Source organism: Podarcis muralis, chromosome 1 (genome assembly GCF_964188315.1).
Source record: "Podarcis muralis chromosome 1, rPodMur119.hap1.1, whole genome shotgun sequence".
Taxonomy (NCBI): domain Eukaryota; kingdom Metazoa; phylum Chordata; class Lepidosauria; order Squamata; family Lacertidae; genus Podarcis; species Podarcis muralis.
Genome location: NC_135655.1, coordinates 119647580 through 119662491, shown reverse-complemented (window position 1 = coordinate 119662491; position 14912 = coordinate 119647580). Strand labels below are relative to the sequence as shown.

The window sequence follows — 14912 nt, the reverse complement described above, 5'->3', positions numbered from 1 at the left end:
AGAACAACAACAACAACAACAACAACAAGATATTATCATCATTATTATTAGGTGCTTTCAAGATGACAGGTAAAAGAAATGTCTTAAAGATACAGGTCCTTCTAATTTGGTGTGTCAAGTATCCACACAATTTCATACATAACACAACCCCCCCCCCCCCAAAGAAAACACAAGCATGATATCAGCATTTGGCTAACATAACTTAAGTATAGGGAAGGGAATGGCTGGGAAACATTTAATAAAGCAGCATCCAAAATGCATGAAAGGAGAGTAAATTGCTAATGAAACTAACCAACATGTTTCTCTTACCGAAATAGTTGACCAGCACTCCTCCAACCATTGCTCCGCACCCTCTGCCCAGGCCAAGGTGGAGGCCCTGCAGTATACCCTGAGCGGAAGTTCTTAATTCGGGAGGAACAGCAGCACTTAGGTAGGAAATGCAAGCTGCCCAGATGGCTGCATGGGTCACACCTGCAGAAAAGGAAGATGTTTCAGAATTCAGTTATTATGCTCCTGAAAATTGTTTCCCCCCCCCCCCTTTCTTCTTCTTCAGCCAGATTCAGGTTGTCTTGGATGAAATGGATTTTAGGCTGGGCTTCAAGGACAGAAGTTGCTTGGTTACTCTACTGGATGAGGGAGTGTGAGACCCTGTTGATTCTCTAGGGCAGGCATGGCCAAACTTGGCCCTCCAGCTGTTTTGGGACTACATTTCCCATCATCCCTGACCACTGGTCCTGTTAGCAAGGGATGATGGGAGTTGTAGTCCCAAAACAGCTGGAGGGCCACATTTGGCCATGCCTGCTCTAGGACTTTTGTCACCAGCGACCATGGTATCAGTGTTGATAGGCTGTCTGGGTTAGAGGTGGGAGACCCTGGTTTTTAATGCTCCCTTTCCTACTTGGATGGCTGACTGCAGAAGATGGTGCTGGCGGATGACCCTACAGCACTTATGCTATGGACTTCCCCATAGAGGTCCATTTTATCGCCAATTCTACTCAACATCCACATGAAACTACCATGAGTCTGGGGGTGTGAGGTGAGGCATCATTAAGATGCAGGTGGCACCAGCTCTGTAACTCTCTTTTATCAAATCAGGAGAGGCAGGGGATGTTTTGAAACAGTGCTTGGGAACAGAAGGACTGGATGAGGCCCGAGACTCGAGCCAGACAAAACAAAGGTGAAGTGAAGGCCCAAGACAGGGGTTGATCATCATGTGAGCTGCGCACAGGTGGTCTGAAGCGAGCGAGCTACCACCATTCCTGTTGGAGCCTCCTTTTATTGAGACAAACATGCAAGCTGGGCAAATACATTTTTGGGCTGTGATCTTTACACATCTTCCGTCCCGAAATCGTGGGGTGGTACAAAGTTATTTTGGCACCTGTTCCACAGCGTCATTTTCCCCTTGCACAATGTATGACGAATGGAGACAAAGGTCTCATGGAAAAGGGTTACAGACAGGATACCGCAAACTGCTGAGATCGCGAAAGGTCAGACATGGGTGGAACGATGTACAGGCAGCTGTGACTTGTCGGGGGGGGGGGGTCCCTGCACCCCAAGGTCACGCGTGCAGGCCGACCGTGGCTGCCTGCTGGTGGGGAAGTGTGCTCCCTCCGGACCCCACTGCCCCACTCCGCGATATCCCTACACAAAGGTATGCCTAATGGTAGGTTCAACTGCCTAGTTAGGCGGAGGCCTTCAAACTGTTATGGATAGGGTTGACCCAGTCTCCCCAAACAGGGGTGGTTAACCTTTGTTTTGTGCTGAGGGCCACAGTTACCGTGGTGCCCCCCTCAGGGGGGGTCACATGGCAAAGTGGGTGTGGCCAAAGTATAGAAGTGGCCATGGTAAGAATCATAGTCCTCAATGCTGCCATCCAAAAAATTTTCTACCAGCTGTTCTACAGTATTTTAATTGTTTGAATCATTCGTTATTAAATCCAGCAAACAAACAAATAATGTAAATTTCCAAACGGCGTTTTTTTGGGAGGGTCTGCTTGCTCCTTGTTGCAAGCAAAAGCTCTCTTTAATTGTTTTCTTCTTTTTTAAAACCAATTTTGGAAAAGGAACTATTTCCTATTTTTGAAACTGCAGGGTCAGAAAGGCTAAACAACAACAACAACAATTCAGTTCCACAATTCGGTTTCTATCTCATCAATATTGTAAAAGATTCATGTGTAATTGTTGCGTACACTAATTTCAAATCAGCACTGCTAAGCTTCAGCTGCCTGCGATTCTTGTTGCTAGAAGGGGGACCCAGCTATTATTACATTCTGAAATGCATTAGATGCAAACTAGAGTTATCCGGGTTTCGAATTCATTGATTCCGAGAGTCTGGTCAAAGGCTGCCAAGGCATTTCTGCTGCTGCCCACAAGGTGACATGCCTTTGATCTCAACTCTACTAGTTAAAACTGTACACACAGAGAGAGAGATAGCACAAATCTGCAATTACAGCTCTCCCATTAAAGTTTACTGCCTTGTTTTTGCATCACCTGTGCTTTAAGTTTACACATCAGGCTTAGCAGTTGTGCTTAATGTGGCATAGGCTGCTTTCACGCAACTTTAGTTTATCGAGAGCGCCTGTTGTTTCTCTACTGCTTTCCAACCTTCACTTAACAAAATGTCAAACCTGTCAAAATGTCACGATGACAAAGCACAGGGACGCTTTGCTGCTACTGCCTTGAGCCAGATATATATAAGGAACGCCATTCGCTGGGCGAAAACCTGTTCCGACTAATCATGTCTTTACAAGCTGTCTTTACTTAACTGTCAGGTGACACCGCCTTCTCCACCCTTGGCGCTGGCAAAAGTCCCAGGTAAATATCTACTTTGGCCGTTAACTATCTGTGGCCTTTTAGAAGCAAGTGGGATGCATTTAATGTATTTCTCTTTCCTCTCGGTTTTAATGGGGGGGGCGGTTTACTGTCCATTTGTATGGTTGTTATGTTGCTCTGGATTACCCCAGGCAAGATCAAGCGAGGGACAAATTTAATAACAAAATAAAAATACTTCTGTGTCACAGATCCTGAGAGACCTGCATTGGCTCCCAGTACATTTCCAAGCACGAGTCAAAGTGTTGGTGCTGACCTTTAAAGCCCTAAACGGCCTGGGCCCAGTATACCTGAAGGAGCGTCTCCACCCCCCATCGTTCTGCCCGGACACTGAAGTCCAGCTCCGAGGGCCTTTTGGCGGTTCCCTCACTGTGAGAAGTGAGGTTACAGGGAACCAGGCAGAGGGCCTTCTCGGTAGTGGCGCCCGCCCTGTGGAACGCCCTCCCACCAGATGTCAAGGAAATAAACAGCTCTCATACTTTTAAAAGACACCTGAAGGCAGCTCAATTGCCGCAGCGGCAGCCAATCCAAGGCAGCCCTTGACGCAGCAACCAATCACCCGCCCAATTAACGCAGGAGCAGCCAATCCAACGCAGCCCTTGAAGCAGCAACCAATCACCCACCAAATCGCCGCTTACAAGCTGCCGCTTGCAGCTGCAACCAATCACCCGGTCCCCCAATGCACTGCCCATGTATAAGACTAGCCCTGTTTTTAAACACTATTTTGGAGTAAAAAACTCTCGTCTAATACATGGAAAAGTACAGTGTGTGTTTTCTCAGCCTAGCCTATTGCGGTCTGCTTTGATTGGCAACATTTCTTCTGGGTCCCCGGCAAATGTTTTCCCCCGAATCCTTGAAAAGCGCCGATAGCAGGGACTGGACCTCAATGCCACTGAGCGGCAAGGCTCCTCCCTCCCCTGAGATCATTTGAAAAGGCCCTGTATAAAATGCTCCAGTCCTCATAGCTGCTTCTCAAGGGCATCTGGAAATCATAGAGATGGCATCATTTGGATCTTGCGCGTATTAAATTACATTTCATTATCTGATCGCTTCTGCCTGAACAGAATGTACCTAGAAATGAAAGGGAGGCAGCAATGAAGGGAAGCGGCTGACTCTCAGACAGCAACTGATCTCATTCCACAGATGAGGAAAACTCCCAATGATTTCATAAGGAGCCCAAATGGCACAATCTGTGGGCATAAATAAAGGGCAGCAACTCAAAGGAGAAATGCTTAGGAGTTGTAAAAAGGGATCTGGAGCCATATGCAATCTCCTGGATACTTTTATCGCTCCCACTTGAAAAGAAGTCGTCTCGTATCCAAGGGAAATGTTCGTATCAAGTTCAGAAGAAAATAATTATTTCTATTTACAAGGCCAACATCCTTAGCTGAAGGCTCTCAGCGTGTGTGTAAGACAAGGACAGCTTCTGCCATAAGGGATTTAAGAAGGAAGGACACGTTACAAGGGAAAATATGTGTGTGGGGCCCCAGAACATAACCCCCATGTTATGGGGGGGGGGGGACGATGACAGACGCCCGCATTGAAAAATCAGGGCACATATTAAGGGCCGTTTTGCCATTTTCGGGTGAGGTTCTATCATATCCTGGCAAATTCAGGCTGTACAATTAAAGCTGATTTATTGCTCTCAATCAACAAACCTGCTACTCCTCCTCCCAAACGCAAGTAAGGCATGCCATGTAACACCAACTGCCCTGGGAGTGGGATTCCAGGGGAAGAGGGAGGAAAATAAGCTGAGATTTCCGGTGAAAAGGGAGGAAAATAAGCTGGGATTCCAGGGAGAGAGGGAGGAAAATAAGCTGGGATTCCAGGGGGAGAGGGAGGAAAATAAGCTGGGATTCCAGGGGGAGAGGGAGGAAAATAAGCTGGGATTCCAGGGGAAGAGGGAGGAAAATAAACTGGGATTCCAGGGGAAGAGGGAGGAAAATAAGCTGGGATTCCAGGGGGAGAGGGAGGAAAATAAGCTGGGATTCCAGGAGGAGAGGGAGGAAAATAAGGTGGGATTCCAGGGGAAGGGGAGTGGGGGAATAAGACAACCCAAGGCACCTGCCCCTGCAAGAAGGTCCTCTTCCCCTCCCTCCTCCCACCGCCAACTGGGCCATCTACCACCAAGTACCATGTCCAAAAGATGCCAGGAGACGGAGGGAAGGAGAGGAAGACAATGCCTGGCACCTGCTTCAGTGGGTCTTCTCAGAAGAGCCTAATGATCAGCTTGGTCTGTACAGGGGTAACGTGCCCAGCAGGTTTTCACACAGATGGAAGTTGGAAAATGGGGACCCTGAGCCACTGAAATCCACTTCTATTCTGGTTTTGTACACTCCAGTGTTCTCTGAATGCACAGTAGATAATAAATATTGAAATAAAGAAAACAGCGACATTGATTTGGGCAGTTTTTCCCAACCTTGGGTCTCCAGCTGTGGGTTTTTTTTGGACTACAACTCCCATCACCCCTAGTCAGCAGGACCAGTGGTCAGGGATGATGGGAACTGTAGTCCGAAAACAGCTGGAGATCCAAGTTTGGGAAACACTGATCCAGGAGAACACACACCCCTTCCAAAAAAAATTGCACCTGTTCCTTGAGAGGGAGCGCAACTCTGTCCACTGTAGGTACACAATTCAATTCTCAGACCTGGGAACCACACCTCAATTGGGTGTCCACCTGGTTGGGATTCAGTTGCAGCCCATGACTGCACCACCATTCAGATTGCAGATTGAAGGGCTGGAAAATCTCATAAACTGTACCAGTAATTCCCATGTCTACTTCCTTTCCCCTGGCCTCTACCTTCCATCTCTTCCCTGAATGTTTTCTGCCTACGCAAATTAAAACAGTCACCAAAATAAGTTTCTCCGCAGCTGATTCGATTTAATCTGGGTGTGGAGGCAAGTGTAGGTTCCACCCACCCACCTCCAGCAACTTCCATGCGCTGAATTCTTCCTGAGCCAATTAAAAGCTGTCATCCAGTTTGCAGGGTCGTTAACACGAGTAGCCGGGCATATTCAGTGTGCGTGAGATTGGCAGCGCTTGCGCAAAGAGAGGTATCTCAGTGTTTTGTTTATCTAAGCCAGTGATGGCCAAACTTGGCCCTCCAGCTGTTTTGGGACTACAACTCCCATCATCCCTAGCTAACAGGGCCAGTGGTCAGGGATGATGGGAATTGTAGTCCCAAAACAGCTGGAGGGCCAAGTTCGGCCATTGCTGATCTAAGCGGAAGCCAAGATCTCGTGGTTGGAGAGGAGACCTGGAAAGTGCAGTAGAAACTCAGAACCAAAAGTGACCGAGGGGGCGGGGGGGGGGGCGGAGAGCAGCAGCAGGAGTCAAATAAAGGGTTCCTGTAGCCAAAAAGCTCTGTGTGTGTGTGTGTGTGTGTGTGTACATGCACATACCCAAGGCCAAGTTCCTGCAACCTACCCCATATTTTTCTTCTTGAGTCAAACACTCTTTCGTTCTGGCCATTGCTGCCTTAACTACAGTGGTACCTTGGTTCTCAAACTTAATCCATTCCGGAAGTCCGTTCCAAAACCAAAGCGTTCCAAAACCAAGGTGCACTTTCCCATAGAAAGTAATGCAAAACGGATTAATCCGTTCCAGACGTTTAAAAACAACCCCTAAAACAGCAATTTAACATGATTTTTGCTATCTAACGAGACCATTGATCTATAAAATGAAAGCAATAAACAATGTACTGCCGTCACACAATCAATCAATCAGTAGTTGAACTGGGTTCCACACAGTCACACACAAAAAAAAAAGAGCCGCAAAAACGAAAACGCAAAATCAATAGCAAAAACAGACAGACTTCAGCTTAACACTCAAAACAGAAGTGTGGCACTCAAATTGGAAGTGTAATACTCAAAACGAGGCATGTTTGGCTTCCGAAAAAAAATCGCAAACCGGAACACTTCCAGGTTTGCAGTGTTTGGCATCCAAGCTGTTTGAGTACCAGGGCGTTTGAGAACCAAGGTACCACTGTATTTCTTGTCTAGGTTGGTTTCAGTGTTCATTATGACACAGTTGCAATTCAAACGAACAGACAGATTAAAGGAATTTGTACAAATGAGGACTGATTATTCTGAGCACTGAGTTTTGGGATTGAACATGTGAGTACAATTTTTGGGATTCGCAGCACGTGAGTGCAAATCTAACAAGGTTATGTTTATAAAACGTCAAACAGCAACTCTTGTGTGAAAAGCACCATTAGAAAAGTCTTCCCCAACCTGGTGTCCTCTAGATGTTTTTGGGCTAAGACTCCACATCCTCACTGACCATGCTCTCTGGGGCTGATGGGAGTTTGGAGTCTGACAACATTTGAAAGGGCATTCTAGGATGAGGAAGCGCTGGCAAAATATCTTGAAAGCACAAGTCTTCTTGCTTCCCTTTGCATGCAATCTGTCCAATTATTTTCCACACCACTCATTTCTTTCCAGACTTCATTGACCTTCATCATGATTCACAAAACGTCACTGATAACTGGGGAACACTGAAGAGAACCGGTTATTCCTAGGTGTTTTTGTTTTAAGATCCAATGCTAAAAAACAATGGCCTCCTTTCTGTTGCACAATGTGAGAAAATCAGCAAATTTCAGGGGTATGAATGCCTTCTAGACAGGAATAGGCTGAAGTCTGCCAGCAACAAAGGCTTATTTGCAGAAGGCACAAGCTTCCGTTTGAGCTCCTGTCTCCTTTTGTTTAGGGATCAAGGTGTGTTCTGCCATTTCACTGTTTGCTTAGGTGAAAAGCCACAGAATTTGAGGTCAACTGAAGAAACCACCTCCAGATATTAAACTTGCACAGAGCTTTAAAAAAAAAGGATCCCTTGGGTTATTTACTGATAGGTACAAGAACATAGACGGACTTTTAGTTCATCATGGCCCAGATGAAGAATTTATGTATGCAAGCCAGGATCAGAAGTACAGCACCTCCTTACCTTGAAGAACTTCCATAGGCAAAACCGTCCAAGCATTTTCCAGGTAGGAGATGTAAATATAACGAGCTGTGTTACAAGCAAGGCCGATATACAGGACTCTAAAGGTAGGAAAGAAAGAAAACGACACGGGCTAGTTTAATGTTTGCAACGTCTTGCACATAGTAACTAACAAACCAACAGTTACTAGGCTGGCTTAGTGCTATTTTACTGGCCATTTTATACAAGGTAGAAGTTTAAATAAATGGATGTAAAAACAGGGTAAAGAACTCCTGACAGTCAAGTCCAGTCACAAACGACTCTGGGGTTGCGGCACTCATCTCACTTTACTGGCAGAGGGAGCCAACGTTTGTCCGCAATTTTTCCGGGTCACGTGGCCAGCATGACTAAGCCGCTTCTGGCGAAACCAGAGCAACGCATGGAAATGCCGTTTACCTTCCCGCCGGAGCTGTACCTATTTATCTACTTGCACTGGTGTGCTTTCGAACTGCTAGGTTGGCAGGAGCTGGGACAGAGCATCAGGAGCTCACCCCGTCGCAGGGATTCAAACCGCCGACCTTCTGATCGGCAAGCCCTAGGCTCAGTGGTTTAGACCCAGCTACTGCTCTGTAACAGTTCTTCCCAGATAGCTCCTTTTCTGAGATATTGGTTCATTGTGCTTCCTTGCATTAATATGGACCCGGCCATTTTCAAGTTAGGAATGACTGCTCTTTCAAGTGATTTTTTTTTAAAAAAATAGGGGGCAGGCAAGCTTCAACGTTAGTACCGTCTCCTGCCCCCACCTCCAAGACTCTTATAAAAAAGAGGCTGCTGTGTTTCATGTACCGAACTGGAGGAAGGGAAACCAGGTCTCTGCAAAGGGATCAACTTAACCATTATGCAAGGGGAGATGTGTAGTTCTATACTGTGGGTGGGGTGGAGTGGAGTGTACAGTCTGCAAAGGACTGAAATAAAGTAAGACGAAGCATGAATGAAGTGGTCAGGAATTGTTGGAGGAGGGGAAGGTACCTTTCCTAGACTTGCCACCTTTTGTTTCTAAAGAGCTCCTTGCGCCCTGAAAGGTTCCTCCTGCAAACTAACATGAAGAATATAACTTTCAAAAAGTATTGAGAGCCCAGTGTGGTATAATGTTCAAGGGGAAAGACTGGGACCTGGGAGACCAGGGTTCAAATTATCACTCCGCCATGAAGCTCACTTTGTGATCCTTGGCCAGTCACTGTCTGCCAGCCTAACCTACCTCACAGGTAGGTTGTTGTGAAGATAAAATGAGGATTGGGGAGAGGCATGTACACTACCACCTTGACCTCCTCTGAGGAAAGGTGGGCTGTGAGTGTAAAATATATAATAAATAAAAAGTTAGAAGGCAAGTATTGTCACTGAAAGGGGAGTTGCGAATACCTGGATCACCTGAGACAGAAGAAAAACAGCTGCAAATGTGAAAATCTTTAATAAAAATTAAAAAAAAACCCACAACTTTTAGCCATTACGCGCTGACAGCTGGTTGGCATGGAGGAATTGTATTATACAGTCATACCTCGGGTTGCGAACGTGATCCGTGCGGGAGGTACGTTCGCAACCCGCAGCATTTGCAGCCTGAAGCGCCCCGTCTGCACACGCGCATGATGTGATTCGGCGCTTCTGCGCATGCGCCAAAACCCGGAAATAACCCGTTTTGGTACTTCTGGATTTGGCGCGGTCTGCAACCCGAAAACTTGCAACCCGCAGCGTTCGTAACCCGAGGTATGACTGTATGAGGAGGACACAAATCAGCCAGTGAAAAGGTACAATTAAGCATAACCAGTTATACAGGGTTTTTAAAAAATGTTTTGTTTAAAAACGTTTCATAAAATGTATTTGGGAGGTGGGAGAATGAAATATTGGAAAACTGTTTCCAGTCTTTAGAGACACTGTTTATGGCATTCACATGCTATTTACACATTTCTCAAACTGAGATTGATCCAGCTCTGGTAGTCTCTAAGTTTATAGCATCTCAAGTGTCTAGTATAAACAACAGACTAGGAAGCAAATCCAACCAGTTACCCAAGAATGGACTCTTTATTTGCTTGCACTCATTGCTAACAAAGCCCTCTGAAGAAGACAATAAAACACTTAGCAAAATTCCTGGCTAAACAAGATGGATAAAATATGTAATCAGTTTCATCAATTGAAATTAATTATTTTCAAACATTTCATTTGTAGCAAAACAAAACAAAACAAGACTTCTGAAGTTAATACTGGAATACTCCAGAATACTCAGACAGCAGCCACTGATAATCATAATGCCTATGAATAACCGCCCAGAGACCTTCGGGTACAGGGTGGTATATTAAATAAATAATAATAATAAATAATAATAATAAATAATAATAATAATAATAATAATAATAATGTCATTTATTATGCTTGCTGAAAGTCACTGCCAAGCCTGCCTCCTTGTTGTATACATTGACCCACTGTGTGCAGGAGAGCTTTCAATCCCTTTTTAAAAGAACAAAATTTTCTCTGGTGATATGTAGTTCAACTATTGTGAGAAACAGAGGATGAATTATTCACTCCCCCCCCCTCGTCATTTCTGATTTATGTGCATCCCATAATGCCCTTGTTTACTCAGCTCTTTTCTATCCGCAGAATTCCAAAGGAAGTCCGTCCGAAGAAATAATTTACACACACAAAAGAGAACAAAGCAATCGGTCAAATATTACTCTATGCAGTGCTATTTTTCTAGAAAAAGGAGTGCTGGAACTCACGCCTCCCTTGTTCTCTTATACAGCGGTACCTTGGTTCCCAAATGGCTTAGTTGTGGAACAAATCGGCTCCCGAACGCCGCAAACCCAGAAGCAAGTGTTCCGGTTTGCGAATGGTTTTTGGAAGCCAAACATCCGATGTGGCTTCTGCTTTAGTGAAGGAAGCTCCTGCAGCCAACTGGAAGCCGTGCCTTGGTTTTCGAACTGTTTCGGGAGTCAAACGGACTCCCGGAACGGATTAAGTTCGAGAACCAAGGTAAAGTACTTAATTCATTCCAGAGGTCCGTTCTTAACCTGAAGCATCACTTTAGCTAATGGGGCCTCCTGCTGCCGCCGCGCCGCCAGAGCACAATTTCTGTTCTTATCCTGAAGCAAAGTTCTTAACCTGAAGCACTATTTCTGGGTTAGCGGAGTGTGTAACCTGAAGCGTATGTAACCTGAGGTACCACTGTAATGGCAATGGTACCCACCTGAGAGGTGCCAGAACTGAGTTCCAGCTGGGAAAAAAAGCCCTCTGTATTCCCTCTGTACAGTGGTAGCTCGGGTTACATACGCTTCAGGTTACATAGGCTTCAGGTTACAGACTCCACTAACCCAGAAATAGTGCTTCAGGTTAAGAACTTTGCTTCAGGATGAGAACAGAAATCATGCTCCGGCAGCGTGGCGGCAGCAGGAGGCCCCATTAAGCTAAAGTGGTGCTTCAGGTTAAGAACAGTTTCAGGTTAAGTACGAACCTCCGGAACGAATTAAGTTCTTAACCTGAGGTACCACTGTATTCCCAAAGAAGTGGCTATTCATTGCTGTCCCTTGCCTCTTTGAGAATCTGCTGAACTATAGATTCACATTGTTTCCTGCAGACCCCATTCATTAGCCATATCACATGGCTACCTTCTAGGCGAGTGGTCCTCTCTTATGTCATAAATAACACTACCCCCGCCAATACTGTCAAGTCTTACACAAGTGTGCATCCTTATTTTTTTTAGATTTCAGGCAAAATATATTGAGCGGTCTTTGTGTGTCAAGGGCATTATTATACCTGCACAACTCGTATTTCTGTTACTTTTCCATTCCACCTTTTCTGGTTCTTCTACATTTCTTTTGTATTAGGATAGCTAAAGTGTAGGCAAACACCAAGTGTGACATGATTTCTAAGAGGGCATAATGACATATGCTGCATCTATCCCATTTCCAAATAAATGATTTTTTCGTGCCAGCAATAAATAAATATGGCTTTGTTTTTCCACATGTTGCAATTAGCTTCGCACTGCACTAACCATCACCCCAATGTTGAGCCATTTTCTGAAATGTCTCCAGACCTGCATTAGAGCTAAAGATTTTGAAGTATTGTTGTCATGAGAACATTCCAATATGTATTTGTTTTCTAGCATACGTTTCCCACCTTCCATCGTGGAACATGTGGAACTGAATGAGAAGAGGGCAGTCCCTATCCTTTTTTTTTTTTTTTTGCAACTTCAATATGCTTTGAAACCTTAGCAGCTTTCTGACCATGCGCTCTACATGGGGCTACCTTTGAAGGTGACCCGGAAGCTACAACTAATCCAGAATGCGGCAGCTAGACTGGTGACTGGGAGCAGCCGCCAAGACCATATTGACACTGGTCCTGAAAGACCTACATTGGCTCCCAGTATGTTTCCGAGCACAATTCAAAGTGTTGGTGCTGACTTTTAAAGCCCTAAACGGCCTCGGCCCATTATACCGGAAGGAGCGTCTCCACCCCCATCGTTCAGCCTGGACACTGAGGTCCAGCTCCGAGGGTCTTCTGGCGGTTCCCTCACTGAAAGAAGTGAGGTTACAGACAACCATGCAGAGGGACTTCTCGGTAGTGGCGCCCGCCCTGTGGAACACCCTCCCATCAGATGTCAAGGAAATAAACAACTATTTGACTTTTAGAAGCCATCTGAAGCCATCCATTTTAAGGGAAGTTTTTAATGCTAGATGTTTTATCACTTTTTTATCATTATTATTAAAATTCTGCTGGGAGCAGCCCAGATGGGCAGAGTATAAATAATAAAATATTATTATTATTATTATTATTATTGGCTCAGGGCATGAGACAACCTTCATCTCAGAGTCATGGGTTCAAAGCCAATGTTGGGCGAAATATTCCTGCTTTGCAGGGGGTTGGGTCAAGGGTCAAAATCCCTTCCAGCTCTACAATTCTAAGATTCTATGGTTCCCAGGTGGTCTGCCATCAGGCACTAGCAAGGCCCAGACATGTGTGCCATCAAACCATAACCAAGATCTGCTACCTCATTCATTTCCCTTTTCAGATCAGGAACGGGTAAAGCAGAAACAGGAAGCCCAATGCAAATATATGTGATAGTCTTATGTGAAAAAAGAATGCAGCTCGCCACGTAGGAACATAAGAAGAGGAGTTTGGATTTGATATCCCGCTTTATCACTACCCGAAGGAGTCTCAAAGCGGCTAACATTCTCCTTTCCCTTCCTCCCCCACAACAAACACTCTGTGAGGTGAGTGGGGCTGAGAGACTTCAGAGAAGTGTGACTGGCCCAAGGTCACCCAGCAGCTGCATGTGGAGGAGTGGGGAAGCGAACCTGGTTCCCCAGATTACGAGTCTATCGCTCTTAACCACTACACCACACTGATGTTTTTCATCAAGTCAAGACCATTGGTACATCTAGTTCACTGCGCTGAGTGACAGCGACTCTGAAGGGTTTCAGAAAAGGGGGTATTCGCAACCTTACTTGGAGGGATTGAACCTGGGATTTTTTCCCATGCAAGCACATAACTCTACCGCTGAGCTACAGAAATCCATTTCAACTATGGTGTGGATTGGTGCAATCTTGCTATTTGCTTGGTTAACTGCCAACAGCGTAGCCTCCTAATGAAGATCTCCTTTGAACAGCAAACTTTGAAAAGGTTGCTCACAGGAGCAAGACGGTTTGAGCATAATTAGATCAATCTTGGTCTGACTACACTGGCTACCAATTAGTTTCCGGGCCCGATTCAAAGAGCTGGTTTTAACCTATAAAGCCTTAAACAGCTCAGGACTGCACAACCTCAAGGACCGCCTCTTCCCATATGAACCTACCCAGACCCTCCTTCGTGTGCCGCATCCTTCAGAGATTCAGAGCATGGCAACACGAGAACAGGCCTTCTCTGCAGGCTCTCCCCGGTCCTTGCGGTTGCGCGGTCCTGAGCTGTTTAAGGCTTTATAGGTTAAAACCAGCACTTTGAATCGGCTCCCTGTCTATGGAATGCTCTCCCCAAGGAAGTTCTCCTGGCGCCTTCATTATATACCTCCAGGCACCAGGAAAAAGCGTCCCTTTTTAACCAGGCCTTTGGTTGCTCTATTTGACATCCTATACCCTTTTAAAATGTGGCTCTTTTCGGGGGGGGGGGTGTTATTGGGTTGTTGTTTTTTCTGATTATATATGTTGTGATCTTTTCTGTGAACTGCCCTGAGACCTTCGGGTACAGGGCGTTATATAAACTCAATAAATAAATAATATAAATTAAAAATACACAGTACACGTATCTCTATAACGACTCTAAAGTGAAACTGTATTTAAATGAAGAAAAAATTGAATTCTTGCAGCGGGGCAAACTTCTCATAGTATGGTACCTCCGATTCGACAATCATGCACTTTCTCAGCTGCCAGAGTTACCCAGACTGGGAGATTAATGTTGCTATCAAAAAAATAAGATAAATAAGCAGCAAGTGACCTACCTCTGTGCCCCAGAATATTTTGTTACCTAAGGCAGAAAACCTTCCTCATTTATTTGGCAGAACAAAATGGCATGCATAAAATAATTCAAAGATGAAAGGTCATAAATATCTTTCCTGGGATGTGGGGGGGAAGGAGTGTTAAGTTGGAAATTTGAAGAGGAGCTGATGAATTTTGTGAACCAAACATTTCTACTACATCAGAAACCAAAGTTCTTTTAAAGCAACCTCCCCAAACTGGGTTTTCTTAAAGGTGGCATTGCTTTAAAGGCATACTTGTGTTTTTTCAAGCAAAACTTGCAAAAAATGACAGTTCGGTCATTAGTTTTGCCAGGACTTTCCCTTGAAAGGTACTCTTATTTCATTTATGGCAGCATGGCAGAGAGATATGGAGTCTATGTGATGTCACCCTGCATTACAGTGCTGTCCGGGGCAAAGTCCCAGCTGCCAAATATTTCCCCTGTGGCAGCTTTTGAAAGATCATCTTTCAAGGTTAGGCACTGGGAACTCTATTTGACCCCACTGACGGTTATTATCCATGCTATGGAGAACAATGCGTTTGCGCCAGTAAAATCTAAGCCTGAGGCTATAATCCTATACCCACTTTCCTTTGAATAGGCTTTGTTAAACTCAAGGGGGCGATTGCAAAAGGGCTCACTTCTGAGTACTCACATACAGGCTTGCACTGTTA

The 14912-nt window shown here is 45.2% G+C and overlaps 1 protein-coding gene across 3 annotated transcripts in view; it reads right to left on the bottom strand.

Annotated features, from left to right (window-relative positions):
• MFSD6 (major facilitator superfamily domain containing 6) overlaps positions 1-14912 on the bottom strand; it is a 42954-nt gene that overhangs the window by 13081 nt on the left and 14961 nt on the right. For all 3 annotated transcript variants that reach the window (XR_003709132.2, XM_028750504.2, XM_028750519.2), the window contains exons 3-4: positions 7771-7868; positions 310-471 (exon numbers count right to left, since the gene is read on the bottom strand). Coding sequence is in view for 2 of the 3 variants with exons in the window: in XM_028750504.2 (XP_028606337.1) it covers positions 310-471; positions 7771-7868 (260 nt within the window). In the remaining variant the exon portion in view is untranslated. The remainder of the gene's footprint in view (positions 1-309; positions 472-7770; positions 7869-14912) is intronic.